This window comes from Strix uralensis, chromosome 11 (genome assembly GCF_047716275.1).
Source record: "Strix uralensis isolate ZFMK-TIS-50842 chromosome 11, bStrUra1, whole genome shotgun sequence".
NCBI classification, from domain to species: domain Eukaryota; kingdom Metazoa; phylum Chordata; class Aves; order Strigiformes; family Strigidae; genus Strix; species Strix uralensis.
The window spans coordinates 3,284,503-3,297,540 of NC_133982.1; the positions used below are offsets into that span (position 1 = coordinate 3,284,503).

The following is a 13,038-nucleotide window of genomic DNA, read 5'->3' on the forward strand; positions in this document are numbered from 1 at the left end:
ATACATTGCACCCTTTAATTTCTCCTTGGTTTGGTGGGTAGCTTGGAAGTGGTTGTTTTTTTGGGATTATTATGGTAAGTGAACTAAGGAATGACAAATTATTATTAAACAGTGTGTTTTGCTGATAAAATAAACACAAACTGTTGATGTGCCAGTGGGCAGGAGGAGTGGAATAACAGTTGCCTGTTTCTGTCATGGACAAAGAAGATCTGAAAAGACACTTTTGCTTCTGGAACACCAGGCTTGGTCAGGACTTGTCTCTCTCTGCTGTAGAGCTCCTGGGGGTGCTTAGGAAAGGGGCAGACTGGAGGAAATTAATTTAGCTCTTAATTAACAGAGCTGGAGGGTTGTATCATCAGAAGAGCAATTTCCTCTCAGATCTTGGTTTAAATAAACAAAAGTTGGACTAGCGATCTAAATAGAAAATTGTTTCCCTTTTTTGTTGATCTGACTGCATTTTTTTGGTTTCTGGTTGCGTACGTTTACTGTTTCTGTGATGTGATGTGGAATCACAGAATGCAGAAAACATGTACGGCTCAGGAAAGCAGAGAAAATAGCCAAGTGGGTGATATAATTGCAACATTGACTTCTCGATGTCTTCATCAGTCATGGAAGTAAGCAAAATACGGGGAAAAAAATCGGGAGAAGGCAGCTAATACTCTTTTGCTTGGCAAGCCAGCTTTGCAGTAGCAAAGCCTTTCCTCAGGGCTCACAAAGCAGGGTTTTTGCAGTAAAGTTGGAAGAGTTTGGCACCAGACCATAGTAGATTAAATGATCTTCCATCCTTTCACCCAGGTGTGATGGATGTGTGCACAGAGGCCTGGATTTGCCCCAGGAAAATAAGAACCTCAGCATGCTGGGATGCTTCATCGGTCATAGGCACGTCCAAAAGGCAATTCAGATCCTAGGCGGGCCGAGCTGCCCTCTGGTAGTCTCAGTCTCTCGCCGCTGGTGTTAGGTGAGGTTGCAGATCTAATCTGGATGCTCTGGGTGCTTGCCCTTATACGTGGTAAGCACAGACATTCCCAAACATGCTATTTGGGGCTAAAAACGAAAGAGGTATCGACAGTATCTCCAATGGCTTAAACTGCTGTTAACTCCTAGATTTCAGTATAGTTTGGGCATTTGTTAAAGCCCATTAATTTTGAGACTCAGCTAAGAAACAAGTGACCTGTGATGCTATTAATTTTGGTCTGAAACTTGCTAGACCCTGTTTCCCACTCAGTGCTTTGAAATGCTTCCTAACACAGTTTTTAAAACTCCCATATTTTTCAATGACTTAAAAGGCCAAGAAAAAACTGTTTGTTTACCAACACTGGCTCTCCAAAGTGAAGGCATTAAATTGATTTTAACCCTTACGGTGCCACTCCTGCGTGTATTTTGGTGTTGCCAAGCTTTTGACAAATTTTGCTGCTCATTACAGTGAGAGATTAATAATGATGGCTGTTTGATTCTCCTCTCCTACCCAGCGAGATGCAAGGCAGACATCCCCCTGAGCCTGCGGCTGCGCCATCCCCTGCGATGGCACAGGCAGAGAGGAGTGGGGGGAGAGGAGGGACAGGCCCTGCTAAGCAGCAATCAGCACTCAGCTCTCGCCCTTCACATGCAAAGCTAATAAACTGTTTTCTGCTTGCAGCATCAACTCCAGCCCTGCCCCCTAACCGTTTTTTCACAACAGAAATCTTCTGCTTCTGTTATGTGTGAGGAAGGAATTATTAAAATTACCAGATGCTTTTAATTAATTAAAATAGCTCATGCTGGTTGGTCTCCTGCCAGTATGTCTAAATTCTGTCGGCGAGTTAAATAAACTTGTGAGGAAAAACTGGGATTACAGATCGTATTTCTCAGCTCAAGGCCTTTTGCTATGGGATTTTTTAGGGTTTATAGAATTAATCAGATCTCTCTAAAAGATAGCTCTCTATTGCCCTCTCTTGCTCTAAGAAACTGGTTTTATGTAGGTGGAGCAACATAGAGTATCTGTATTCAGCTCCTTGGTTATCTCAGAGTTGAATGTCCTGTAATAATATACTTTGTAAAGAGTAAAATACAGAGATATTAGCAGATACAGATGAGGGGAAGAGCAGCCTAGACTTTTTCTTCCCTTTCCTTCCTCTCTTTAGTTTTCTTTTTATGAGCGAGGATTCTCAATAATAACCCTCCTTTCCTTCACTCCACTTTCCTTCTGTGTGCTATATTTGAGGTTCAGTTTTCCTCCTTGTTTTCAGGGCCTTCACTTACATTTGTCTCAGAGGCAGGAGATGCTGGTGCTGTTCATACACTTGACAGAAGTGCCAGATAAGCACCAGGTTATTGCTAGCCCAGAAATCTTTCTTTCCCGCTTTGTCTCTTCCACTTCCAAGCAAAAGAGGAGTCTTAGAGCAGAAATGATGCTCTTGGTTCGTAGCCAGAGTGCTCATCTTCCCAAAGGTCATTCTTTTTGACCAGTTTTATAATTCTGGATCACGTATGACTATGGAATATAGCCAAACTGCACCCGCACCCCAAACTGTCAGCTGTACCAGTGCAGCCAGCAATAATTTACATTTTCATCAGGTTTTTTTTTCCCTTCTTTTTTCCCATGTACTCGTCATTTGTTCATTTGGCTTTCATTGACTCAGGTGCAGTTGTTCCAATTCAATTTATTTCTTCACAAATGGCCTAGAGTAGATACCCTTATCAGCAGAGGATGCTTTCAGAGATTCCTTGTGGCATTTTCCCTAGGTAATATCTAATTATCTTTGGTAATAGGAATGAACAGAGAAAACTAAAAGGGCTACAGTATTCCTGGAACAACGCTCTTCACACACAGTGATGAGCTTGCACTCTTCTGTGCCCTCGTTGTTGTCCCAGCCACAGTCCAGTGCCTTTGTTATACATGAGGTTGTGGTTTCTGTAACTGAAACCAACTCTCTGTCATTAGCTATGTTAAAATGATGGAAGTTTACAACTTTTATAGGATTTTAATATAGTATATTTCAGCATCTAGCTACAGATTCTGTATTAATATTGACTTTTCCAAGCACAAATTCTGATTAAACGAATTTTGTAGTTCTCATGTCTTGTGTGATATCACTGTTACCATCATATAAGGAAGAACTGTGTCCATCAACATGTTGCACGATGTTTAAATTCACGTTGGTTTAGTGCATTCTGCAATAAGCACAGATACAGCACAGCTATATGTAGCACATATAAAAAATTCTCCAAATCAAGGTTGCAGAATGTATTTGGTCAGTCAGAAATCAATTTTCTTTTATAGAGATTGCCTTTATTGAAAGATTTGAAGGGTTTATATTCTTCTGAAAGCTGCCACACCGCAGTTTAGTAACGGGGTAATAGTGAACCAGGTAACAGGCTTTTTGGTGAGGGGGACTGCGTTTGGTGTGTACTCTCTGCACTTTGTCATTTCAGGCAGTCATCAAAGAGCAGCTCCAGGAGTCTCATGGGCTGTGTGAATATGCAGTTTATGTTCAAGGTATGTTGCAAGAGGCCTCTGAAAATCTTAATTTTGCTAAAGCAAGTTACTTCTGATTTGAGATACAGTGAACAGTAAGAAGGGGAACAGGTGATGGAAGCATATAAAATTCATATGTAAAAAATATTTAGCTTTTTTTTCTGCTTGCTAGGTCTAGTTTTGAAGTTTGGGATTTTCACATGAAATGGGCGGATTAGATTTTCTGTTTTCTCCGTATCGAGGAGTCTGTCATCGATTCCTCCTTGGACAATGGGCTCTTGGCCTTGCTGTTGGTGTGCGCTTGGGTTGTGTGTTTGATTGTATTACAGATGCATGTTTTCTGTTACAGTTACCTGCCTCAGGTGATTGTTGTCTTACTGTTCGCTTTAAGGATGATATTCCTCTTCCCGTCTTGCCTTCTGTCCCCTAAAAATTGTGCCCCAAAACTTGGTGTTACAATTCAAAGTGCCGTGGTGGGGGACAGCTGAAATTTGTTGGCCAAGGACATACTGCAGCCTGTTGAGGAGAAGAGAAATCCAGACTGCATCTTAACGAGCAATTGGCCAGGGTTTAAAGCTGCCTTTGTTCTGAAAAACAGAAACTTTTCCAGGCATGCACGAGTCCTTTGCATGCGCTGTCATTCTGCCCTCAGACTTCTGCCTGAGGTTGCTGCAGGAGGGGGAGACCACATGAGCTTTGTTACTGTACTCCCCCTTCTTTCCCTGCTGTCAGAGAGGCACATTTTTCCTGCAGATAATGGACTAATTTGCCTGCTATATTTTGTTTTACAGCTTTGATATTTCGCTTGGAGGGGAAAATTCAAGAATCTCTTGAACTTTTTCAGACATGTTCCATTCTGAACCCTCGAAGCGCTGACAACCTCAAGCAGGTGGCACGATCTCTGTGAGTGGTGTTTTATTGTTTCTCTTTGATGTGCCACCCAGGACCTTGCATGTTTTGTTTTTCTCCCAGGCATCAATTGAAATCCTAGGCTGCTTAATTCCAAACATGCTTCCTCCTTATCAACACTTGAGTTGGCTTCCAGAAGCATGGGCTACCCTGGAAAGCTGAATCTCTGTTATCTGCCTGGCTGCTATTGTATTTTCTTTTTTTTTTTTTTTTTTGTGCTTTAAACAAGAGAGGTAACATACTGATTTCTAGGTCCAGAGCTAAGGGTGCTGACCAGAGCTGTGTAAACTTGCCCTGCAGACCCCTTTCTGTCTCTGAATGTCTGGTTAGATCACCTGTCTTTTTCCTTTGAGACAAAGGCAGACTGCAGAGCCTGTGAATTCATTCCTTGCATCTCCAGTAACGTCAGGGAGTGCCTCAGCATCTCGCAGGATTGATGTCCTTGGCCCTGAAAGGGAGGAGTGCTCAAATTCTAATATTGCTGAGATTGTAAACTTCTCAGGGCTGCTCATGCAGGCCTCTGGAGAACTAGCAAGTAGCATCATTTCTCACTGGCAAAGGTGATAGTGGTTTCACAGTAGGGTTTCAAAGCAAGAAAAATTTAAAATTGAAATGCTTTTGCAGGTTTCTTTTGGGGAAGCACAAGGCAGCCATTGAAGTGTACAATGAAGCAGCTAAACTTGATGAAAAGGACTGGGTAAGTGTTTCAGTGAGTTGCAGCTTATTGTAGTATGCAGATGTTTCTGCAGTTTTATGAAGACAGCTGGAAACTTGTTCCAAGCAGAGGTGAGCTCACGCTGCCTGGAATCTGAGCAGCTGAGGAGCTGCAGGGCTGAGAGGCATCGCCTTTTAGCACAGGCTCACAAGCACGGATGAGCCTGTGCAGCGTCTGGTTTAGATCACAGGAGCAAGGCATCATTTCTATGTGCAAAATCCCACACCTTGTCTTGGGGCACAGAGAATCGAGCAACATGTTTGAGCTTTGCAAAGTATCAGTATTAACATATGTACATTAAGGAAAGTATGAGAAATAGCTCCCTGTTTGGAAACCCTAGCTACATTAAAACTTGCTTGAGTACTTGGGGAACCTTTTCTAATGCAAAACACCATTGAAAAAGATCACCCTCAAACTGGCTGAGAGGGTTACTTGTTACCTACAAACGTAGGCTGATAGCTACAGGAGCAATAATTAAATTAGCTCTTCTATATAAGTCGTCAAAAAGCGAAGGAAGAGTGTTGCAAAGGGAAACGTGTGACAGTGGGTGAGAGGAGAGAGGACTTGGCTTGCAATTAGTTGTGGGCAGCCTTCTGCCAGTGACTCTTTTACCTGCAGAAGTGTTGTTTCTAAGATAGACTTGCTACATGTCATCTCATTCCCTAAGACATCAGGCACTCCCTGCCTTTAGCCATACTTTTGACACTCAGTATGTCTAAAATTCAGGCTTGATACAAAAATATGTTTGATATTATTCAACTTATCCTGTTCCAGACAACTCAGAAACCTTTTATACCGTGGGTATTCTTTCAAGTCTGCATTCTCTTAGCTAACCAAGCTACATGCAGTATGTGCTTGGCATGCCTATAACCCTATTTACAACCACAGCAGGCAAACTTCAGTGGGTATTTTGATTAGTTATTTCACATACCTGGCTCAGAACTAGAAGTAGAGCCAGCCTGTGCTCTTCCCTTGCACTGCCTCATTCTGCAAGCTGCAGTAACCAGGAGTTACTGATTCATTACTGTTCTCCACAGCTGGAGAGACTGTGTGGAAGAAAATATCTTTCTAAGAGGGTTAATGGGGAAATAAGAGAGTTTCCTTTTAAAGGTCAAGGCTGTCTAAACTGATGAAGCAGTGAAATGCTCACCAGAATAGAAATGAGGAACTGTTGGACCTTGCTTTTCAGCTCCCCAAGATGTGCCAGGGTGGGGAAGGTAGCAAGTAGCTTGTCTGTTAAACTGTTGGTGATGAATTAGAGGCATGATTGTTCTCTACAGTGTCACCAGAGTGTTTAGGATCCCTAAGTGATCTTCCTACTCTGTTGCAAAATTGTTTAAGATGCCAGAGGGATATCAGCCCTTCTGGTGCTTGACTTCTGTTTTGGGAAATCAGGCACATCTTCAGATTTTGTCCAGCTGGGTGCAGCATTGTGCACGTCCTAATAACCGTAGAGCTAGATTGAGAGCCACCCATAAGGGCAACTTATTACCTTCAGAGATCTTGCTGGGAACTGAGTCACATTTCAGTGATGAAGCCAGTCTGTTTCTTGTTCTCTGAAGAGACCATTGTCATTTCTGTGTTTTTTGTCTCGGTGGCCTGTAGTCTTTTGTGTACAATCACACTTAAGCTCTGTAGGTTCCTGAAGTAATGTGAATTTATAGGTTTACTTGATCTACAAAGCAAGAAGGGTGTGGGCAGGCACAGGGGTCTTCCCATCCAGGTCAGTGGTGACTGTTATCACTGGCAGATTATGTAGTGTGTATTTCGTACTTCATGCTGGTTTGGTTTTGTTTGTGTTTTTTTTTTTTTCCTACAGGAGATCAGCCACAACCTGGGTGTGTGCTACATGTACCTGAAACACTTCAACAAGGTAATGCAAATGCTTGTCTTATCTACCTGACAAATGGGAAGCAGAGTTCACAGAAATTTCACTTTCTTTGGTAGCTGGAAGAGGATCATTTACAGTGATAGGTATCAAGGAAGTTTTTTGCTTCAGCATTTGTTTCTGGGAGAAAAAGTCTGTGAGCTGTGTCTGTTTTCATTTGCATGTTGAATTGCTTTGAGTCAGCTGCAAGTTAGTGAAGTTGGGTAAGAGTGAAATGGAGGTTAGCCTTGTTGCAGGTCAGGAAACTTTTTCTGAACTAGGATTTTTCAGAAAGCGTTTCTGGTTTTAAAGGGAATGTTTGAGAAACCTCAGAGAGCTACCTCAAACTAGACAGAAAAGCAGCTGTGCTCCAACAAGAGCTGCTTCTGTTTCCCAGCCTTTTAAAACCAGGACCATAAACACTGCTGGTTTTGTGAGGAGCAGCAATCCGTAGAGCATGCCAGTTCCATCTTCTTGAAGAAAGAGAAGTGTGATGGTAAAGACCCAAACCATTTCCCCAGCATACAGCTCAAACTGCTGCACCTCGTGCAGAGAGTTTCTGAAGAAAACTTGTTGCCCCTTGGGTCTGGCAGGATTCAGAGAGAACAGTTACGGGGTTGATTTGCTGGAGGTGCAGCAGGAACCTTTTTTCCTCTATGGAAAGGATTTGCTCCTGTGTCTGAAGCTCCTTTTGTACCAAGCCTGGAGCAAAAATCACAAAAGAGCATAGCTGCAGTGTGGGCAGCACTAACTTTATTAGCTTTGTACCTAATAAAGAACTTACTGGAAGCTTGAAACCGAGTTTTGTTCCCAGGTCTGAGCACACCATTCCCAGCTCCTCTCTTCTTAACCCTCCCCTAGGTGCTCGTGGTGAGCACTGAGCTATCTCTGATCCTGTGGGGATCAGGGATTACTTTGTAAGGGAAAAAACAGCATTTAGAAACCTTTTGTTCCTAATTTGGCCCAACTGCTCTCTGCGGCTCTTTCTGGTGGAGTGCTGTGGCCCTTGCAGCAAACCCCTGCTGCCTTCGCTGTTTGAGGCATCGCTGTAGAGCAGGAAGCTCTGGAATACAGGTTCATACTTGGGATTTGTTGTCTGCACTAACACATTCCAAACTGGGACCTGCTGACATCTCATCTGAGATGGACCGGTCACCCTGGGCAACAATACTTCCATGAGGACATCTAAAATATAATGAAGCCTTTGGGGACGACTGTCTCTTCAGTAGGTGCTGGTAACAAATATCCCGTATTGCAGAGTCCCATTACTGTGTCAGCATTTTTCTTTCTAATATATCACATGTTCAGAGACAGCAAACATATTTTGCTGTCCTGCTGGCTAGGCCTGAGGAAGTAAGAGGAAGACGTGCTTCAAAGTGTCTCCTGTTGGAGGGGATCGGTGTGTGCCTGACAAGAGCTGATACGCTCCTCTTGTTTACTTGGCAGTCCATGCTCATTGCTGGAATAAGCATTTTAGTGAAGAATAAACTGTCATGTCCCTGCTAACCTAACAAATCTGGAGATTCCCTCGAACCAAACAAATTCAAATACAGCAACAGGCCCATGCTCCTCTCCTCCTTGGGAGGTCATTGCCTCTTGTCTTGGCTTGAAGCATGCTGCGTTGCCTTTTTCTGTCCCTAAAAACATGTGGCTCTCGATGCAGGACTTGTTTCAACAATTAGCTGGGCTGGGTTTTGCTAGCAGGGTTCTCTGAGCTCAGGGTGTGTAGACTGTTCTCTTTCACCAGCTGCTGGGGATTGCTTTTGGGCTATTGCTTCACTGAGGTCTCTGTAATCACTTTTTTTTTTTTTAATTCTCTGTGGTTGTGTGTTTAGGCACGAGACCAGCTAAACAATGCCCTGGAGCTCAACAGACATGATCTGACTTACATGATGCTGGGGAAAATTCACCTATTGGAGGGGGAGATGGATAAAGCCATTGAAATCTATAAGAAAGCCGTAGAGTAAGAATATATCCTTTTTTCTATCTATCCATGTCCCATCCTCTGCCAGGAGCTATTTGATTGGTGTCCCAGATCTGAATTGAGGACATGATTAAAAAGCTAATGGTAATTATAGTGTCTCTGTGCAAAGCTGGCACTTTCAAGCTCTTCAGCTGTCTCTGCTCTCAGTTGTAGTCCTCCTCCTGCTGACACTGTGTCGGGGAAGAAGGTAGATGTTTGAAGGTCTGCCAAAAAAAGTGGAAAAACAAATGGACAGAGATGCCTGTGAGCAGACCTATCCAAAGCTGACTTCATAAATCCCAAAGGTTTATCTACCAAAAAGATCTAACCCCGGGTGTCTCTCTAACCCTGATCATCTGTCAAAAATCAGTCGCTGGGTTTCACATACTGTTTTCACTTGGAGTGATTTGTGTTTGAAAGCATGTGAGTAGGCAGGCTAGAGATGGGTTGGTGCACAGTGAGTTTCTCCCACCCTGTCACTGTTTCTCAGTACTGATCTATCTTGTTTTAGGGCATTCCTGATTTACCAGTGCTTTTAAAATGTAGTTTTGTAATGGAGGCAAACACCAAAGAAAAGCAAGAGCATTTCGGAAGCCACTGGAGGATCTGCCTTTTGTACTGGTTCTTTTCACATACTCTTTCCTTACATGTTTGCTTTTGGCTGCTGTCTGACAGTATATTGGGTTGGGCAGACATTTGGACTAATCTAGAATGTTTATTACGTAAATAATCTTTGCTAAGCATCTTACCGGGTTTACATATCTATGTCTGTGCTCCCCTGCCCTCCCTTCTTCCTCCCTTCTGGTTGAGTTTTTTTGGTTCTCATCTACCTATTACATTTTGCCTGCTGTTACCAGCTCCAGGATAGTCTGTCCTTGCTCCGTGTTTATATACCATCAGGCACAGGTGGTTTTGTTCTGGCTGAGGTTTAAAGGTGCCAATGTGAGTGTGCATATTAGATTTCTTAAGTCTTGTTAGCAGGGAATTGAAAATTTACTTCTGTTAAGGTGAGTGAGGCCACAAATGCAGTGTCTCTGCTTTTTCTTTTTTGTTGTTGTTTTAATCCTATTTATGTCTTCAAAAGCTACTGGGAATTGGAATGCTTTTAAAAGGGTTCATAACATTACTGCGTGGACCTCATGCTAGCAGTGAAGGATCGGGAGTCGCATACAATAATTGAAAGCCCTTGAGACATATTTTTTCAAGTTCCTCTGTGCTGAATGGAGGAACTTGAAAGCCCTTGGGACATATTTTTTCAAGTTCCCCTGTGCTGAATGGAGTGGTGTATGGCCAGGGATACATTAACAGGTAGTGTCTGTCTGAGCACGCTGGTCTGTGGGCTGAAGTGTGGCACAAAGCCACGGTGAGCAGTCCACAGCTGGTCTGCAAAACTAGGTTTGTAATCTTTTCACAGGGTGAATGAAAAGTCTGATGATGAGTGTGTGCAGGATCCATCAGAAATGCTGAGGATTGCCTGTCCTACATGGCCCAAGAGGCTTGGGATGGATTTACAGGGTGGTTTATGGGAGATGATGGAAAATCCCATTTTGTATTTCCAGGTCACCGATGCAGACTCACTTTGAAGCTTAACAAAACCACATTATCTTATTATGCATCCAGATCTATTTCACAGAGCTATGTTGTCTTCCCATTTTATCTGGAGGACATTTTGAAAGCTTAGGTGTAATATTGTTCAAAGAAAGTCCCCGTGGTGGCAGTTGTTCTAGTATTTGCATTTAATAAGAACAGTTAATTTCCTAGAGTGATACTAGTGAAATGTAGCATCATAATTCCATGTTCTGTTTTTACTTTGTTTTAGAAGGGCTAATAAGAAATACAGCTCTCTGGCTTTTGTATTGCAGGTTTTCTCCAGAAAACACAGACCTCCTTACAACACTGGGGTTACTTTACTTGCAGGTACTGAAGACTGTTAGCTATGACGTGAACCTAATTATTTTCAACATGATCAAGGTTTTTTTTAATAGAGTTAATTTCTATCCACCTTCCTGTGACTTGCACATGTTTCTCTAAAGACTGCGTTTAACATGACAGAGCTTGCTTTGCTGTATCTTCTTTTTTCCTTTTGCTGCTAAAAGCAAGTTGTTTTCCTGGACCTGAGCCAGAGCAGGAGTTCTGTTTGGCAGCTGCCCTAATTCTGTTATAAATCCTCCAAGTATAACAAAACATGACTAGTTATTACCTTGTTTCTGGAGCAGGAGTCTAACAAGTTATTCTCCTACAAAAGCAGCCATGAAATTGTTAGTGTTAATGCACCATAGAAGAAAATCGGAATCGATTAAAATAACAAAGACATGCTTATCTTTAAATATGTCTGTAAAATGTATGGGAAGGACTGTCTGATTATTTCAAAAGTAAGCTTCCCAAAGAGTGAGCAAGCAAAGAAGAATAAGCAGTAGTGCCTGAAAGGATTGGTGGGCTAGAAAACTTGCATCAAGTGCTGATTTGGAAGGATCCTGAAGCATTTCCCTAATCGTTTAGATGCTTGGGAACAAAACGTAGATCTTGAAAACAATTGCCCTGCTGTAGAGGTAGGGAAATTCAATAGGACCCTTGGACGTCTTAAGTGGGTATGTGTGGATTTAGAAGGGAGTATGATGTGGGAGGGGGGATCTGTAAGATAGAAGTAGTGCGAGTATAACATTCACCCTGTGAATTTAGCCCCTGGGTCTCTGTCCTGTGATTCATTTGTTCGGTTTATCATGTCTCTGGATACGTACTCACCTTCAGGAGTTTTAAAGATGCTTCTACAGCTTTCCCACTTGCTATTAATTACAGAAGGTGCTGGACTCTGATTCATCAGTATAATTGCCAAAGTGACAGATGGGCTTCTCATCAGTTTTTGTGATCAAAAGAGGACACCAGTATCCAGAATTTCATCCTGTTAGAACCGGTACAATTCTGGCACAGCTCAATTGAAAATGATAGGATTTAAGTGATTCTAAGCAGTCATGTGCTTATATATGGACACAGTCATGCCCCCTGACACTGGCAGTCCTTTAAAAGACAAGGGAAGACTCTCATGTGAAAAGAATGCCCTGGGGAGCGAGGAAGCTGTGGTGAGGGAATCGAGGATGTGCAGAGTAGCAATTTGTAGCCTCTTTTCTGGAAGATAGGAAGGAGCAGAGGACTATCAACCCAGAGCTCACTCCTGTATAGAAAAGTCAGAGCACAAACTATGTGGAAACCTTTGTTTTGGTCAGAACAGTGAATCCAGCCCAGCAAAATAGATTTTTAGAACCTGTTTTGTAAATAATCAGACAAGAATATGTGTGTGTAATGGGAACGCTGTAAAATTCACTTTTCTGAATATTTGACTGAGCCAGAAATTGTAGTGCCCAAAAACCATGTGTTGTCCTTCTTAACCCCCCTTATTCCTGAATTTCTGATGCTTGTTTACTTCTTTTCCCAGCTTGGGGATTATCAGAAGGCTTTTGAACACCTTGGAAACGCGCTTACTTACGACCCAGGCAACTACAAGGTATCATGAGGAGTGGAAATGAACCGGCTGAATGATGATGAGACTGACACCTCTTAAAGCTAATTCCAGTATCTGAGCTTTGCCATCTATATCCACGGTATATCCAGCCTGGAGAGGCTGAAAAGGATCATGCCCAGAAAGCTTTCTCTGAAATACATTTCTGGGACCTTTCCCTGGGGAGAGAGTTGGATATGTGTGGAGGTAGGGAAAGGGGAGGAGGCAGAATATGGGATGTTAAATTGATCCCTTTGGTTTTTAATCTGAAGTTGCACCAAAACCAGGTGGCATTAACAAATGGCATTTACTTTGAAAGGAGGGTCATCTAGACATTGTTTCAGAAATCCTAAGGGCTGTGCCCGGGTCCCTCTGACTCCTAGGCACGGAGCACAGGTACAAGTGATAGTGCATTCTATTATTCTCCCATCTGCTAATAACCCTCTCTGTGCTTCCAGCTGTTGTATACAAATGTGACTTTTCCTTGGCTCTGGTCTGGAGAGCCGAGCTTGGCATCTAGATTTCATTCCTGATTGTGAAACTGCTTCCCTTTTTAGGCATGTTACTTCATTCCTCTCTGCCTCTTTCTTCCTTCAGTACGATGTTGACGATGTAGATTATTGAAATGTGTAGTTGA

At 42.7% G+C, this 13,038-nt stretch overlaps 1 protein-coding gene across 6 annotated transcripts in view; it reads left to right on the forward strand.

The window, feature by feature from the left end:
• BBS4 (Bardet-Biedl syndrome 4) overlaps positions 1-13,038 on the forward strand; it is a 53,049-nt gene that overhangs the window by 19,907 nt on the left and 20,104 nt on the right. For 5 of the 6 annotated variants that reach the window (XR_012630347.1, XR_012630346.1, XR_012630348.1 and 2 more), the window contains exons 4-10: positions 3,412-3,475; positions 4,246-4,357; positions 4,988-5,060; positions 6,898-6,951; positions 8,781-8,908; positions 10,771-10,825; positions 12,339-12,407. Coding sequence is in view for 2 of the 6 variants with exons in the window: in XM_074879972.1 (XP_074736073.1) it covers positions 3,412-3,475; positions 4,246-4,357; positions 4,988-5,060; positions 6,898-6,951; positions 8,781-8,908; positions 10,771-10,825; positions 12,339-12,407 (555 nt within the window). In the remaining 4 variants the exon portion in view is untranslated. The remainder of the gene's footprint in view (positions 1-3,411; positions 3,476-4,245; positions 4,358-4,987; positions 5,061-6,897; positions 6,952-8,780; positions 8,909-10,770; positions 10,826-12,338; positions 12,408-13,038) is intronic. The other variant, XM_074879973.1, reaches the window with a different exon arrangement.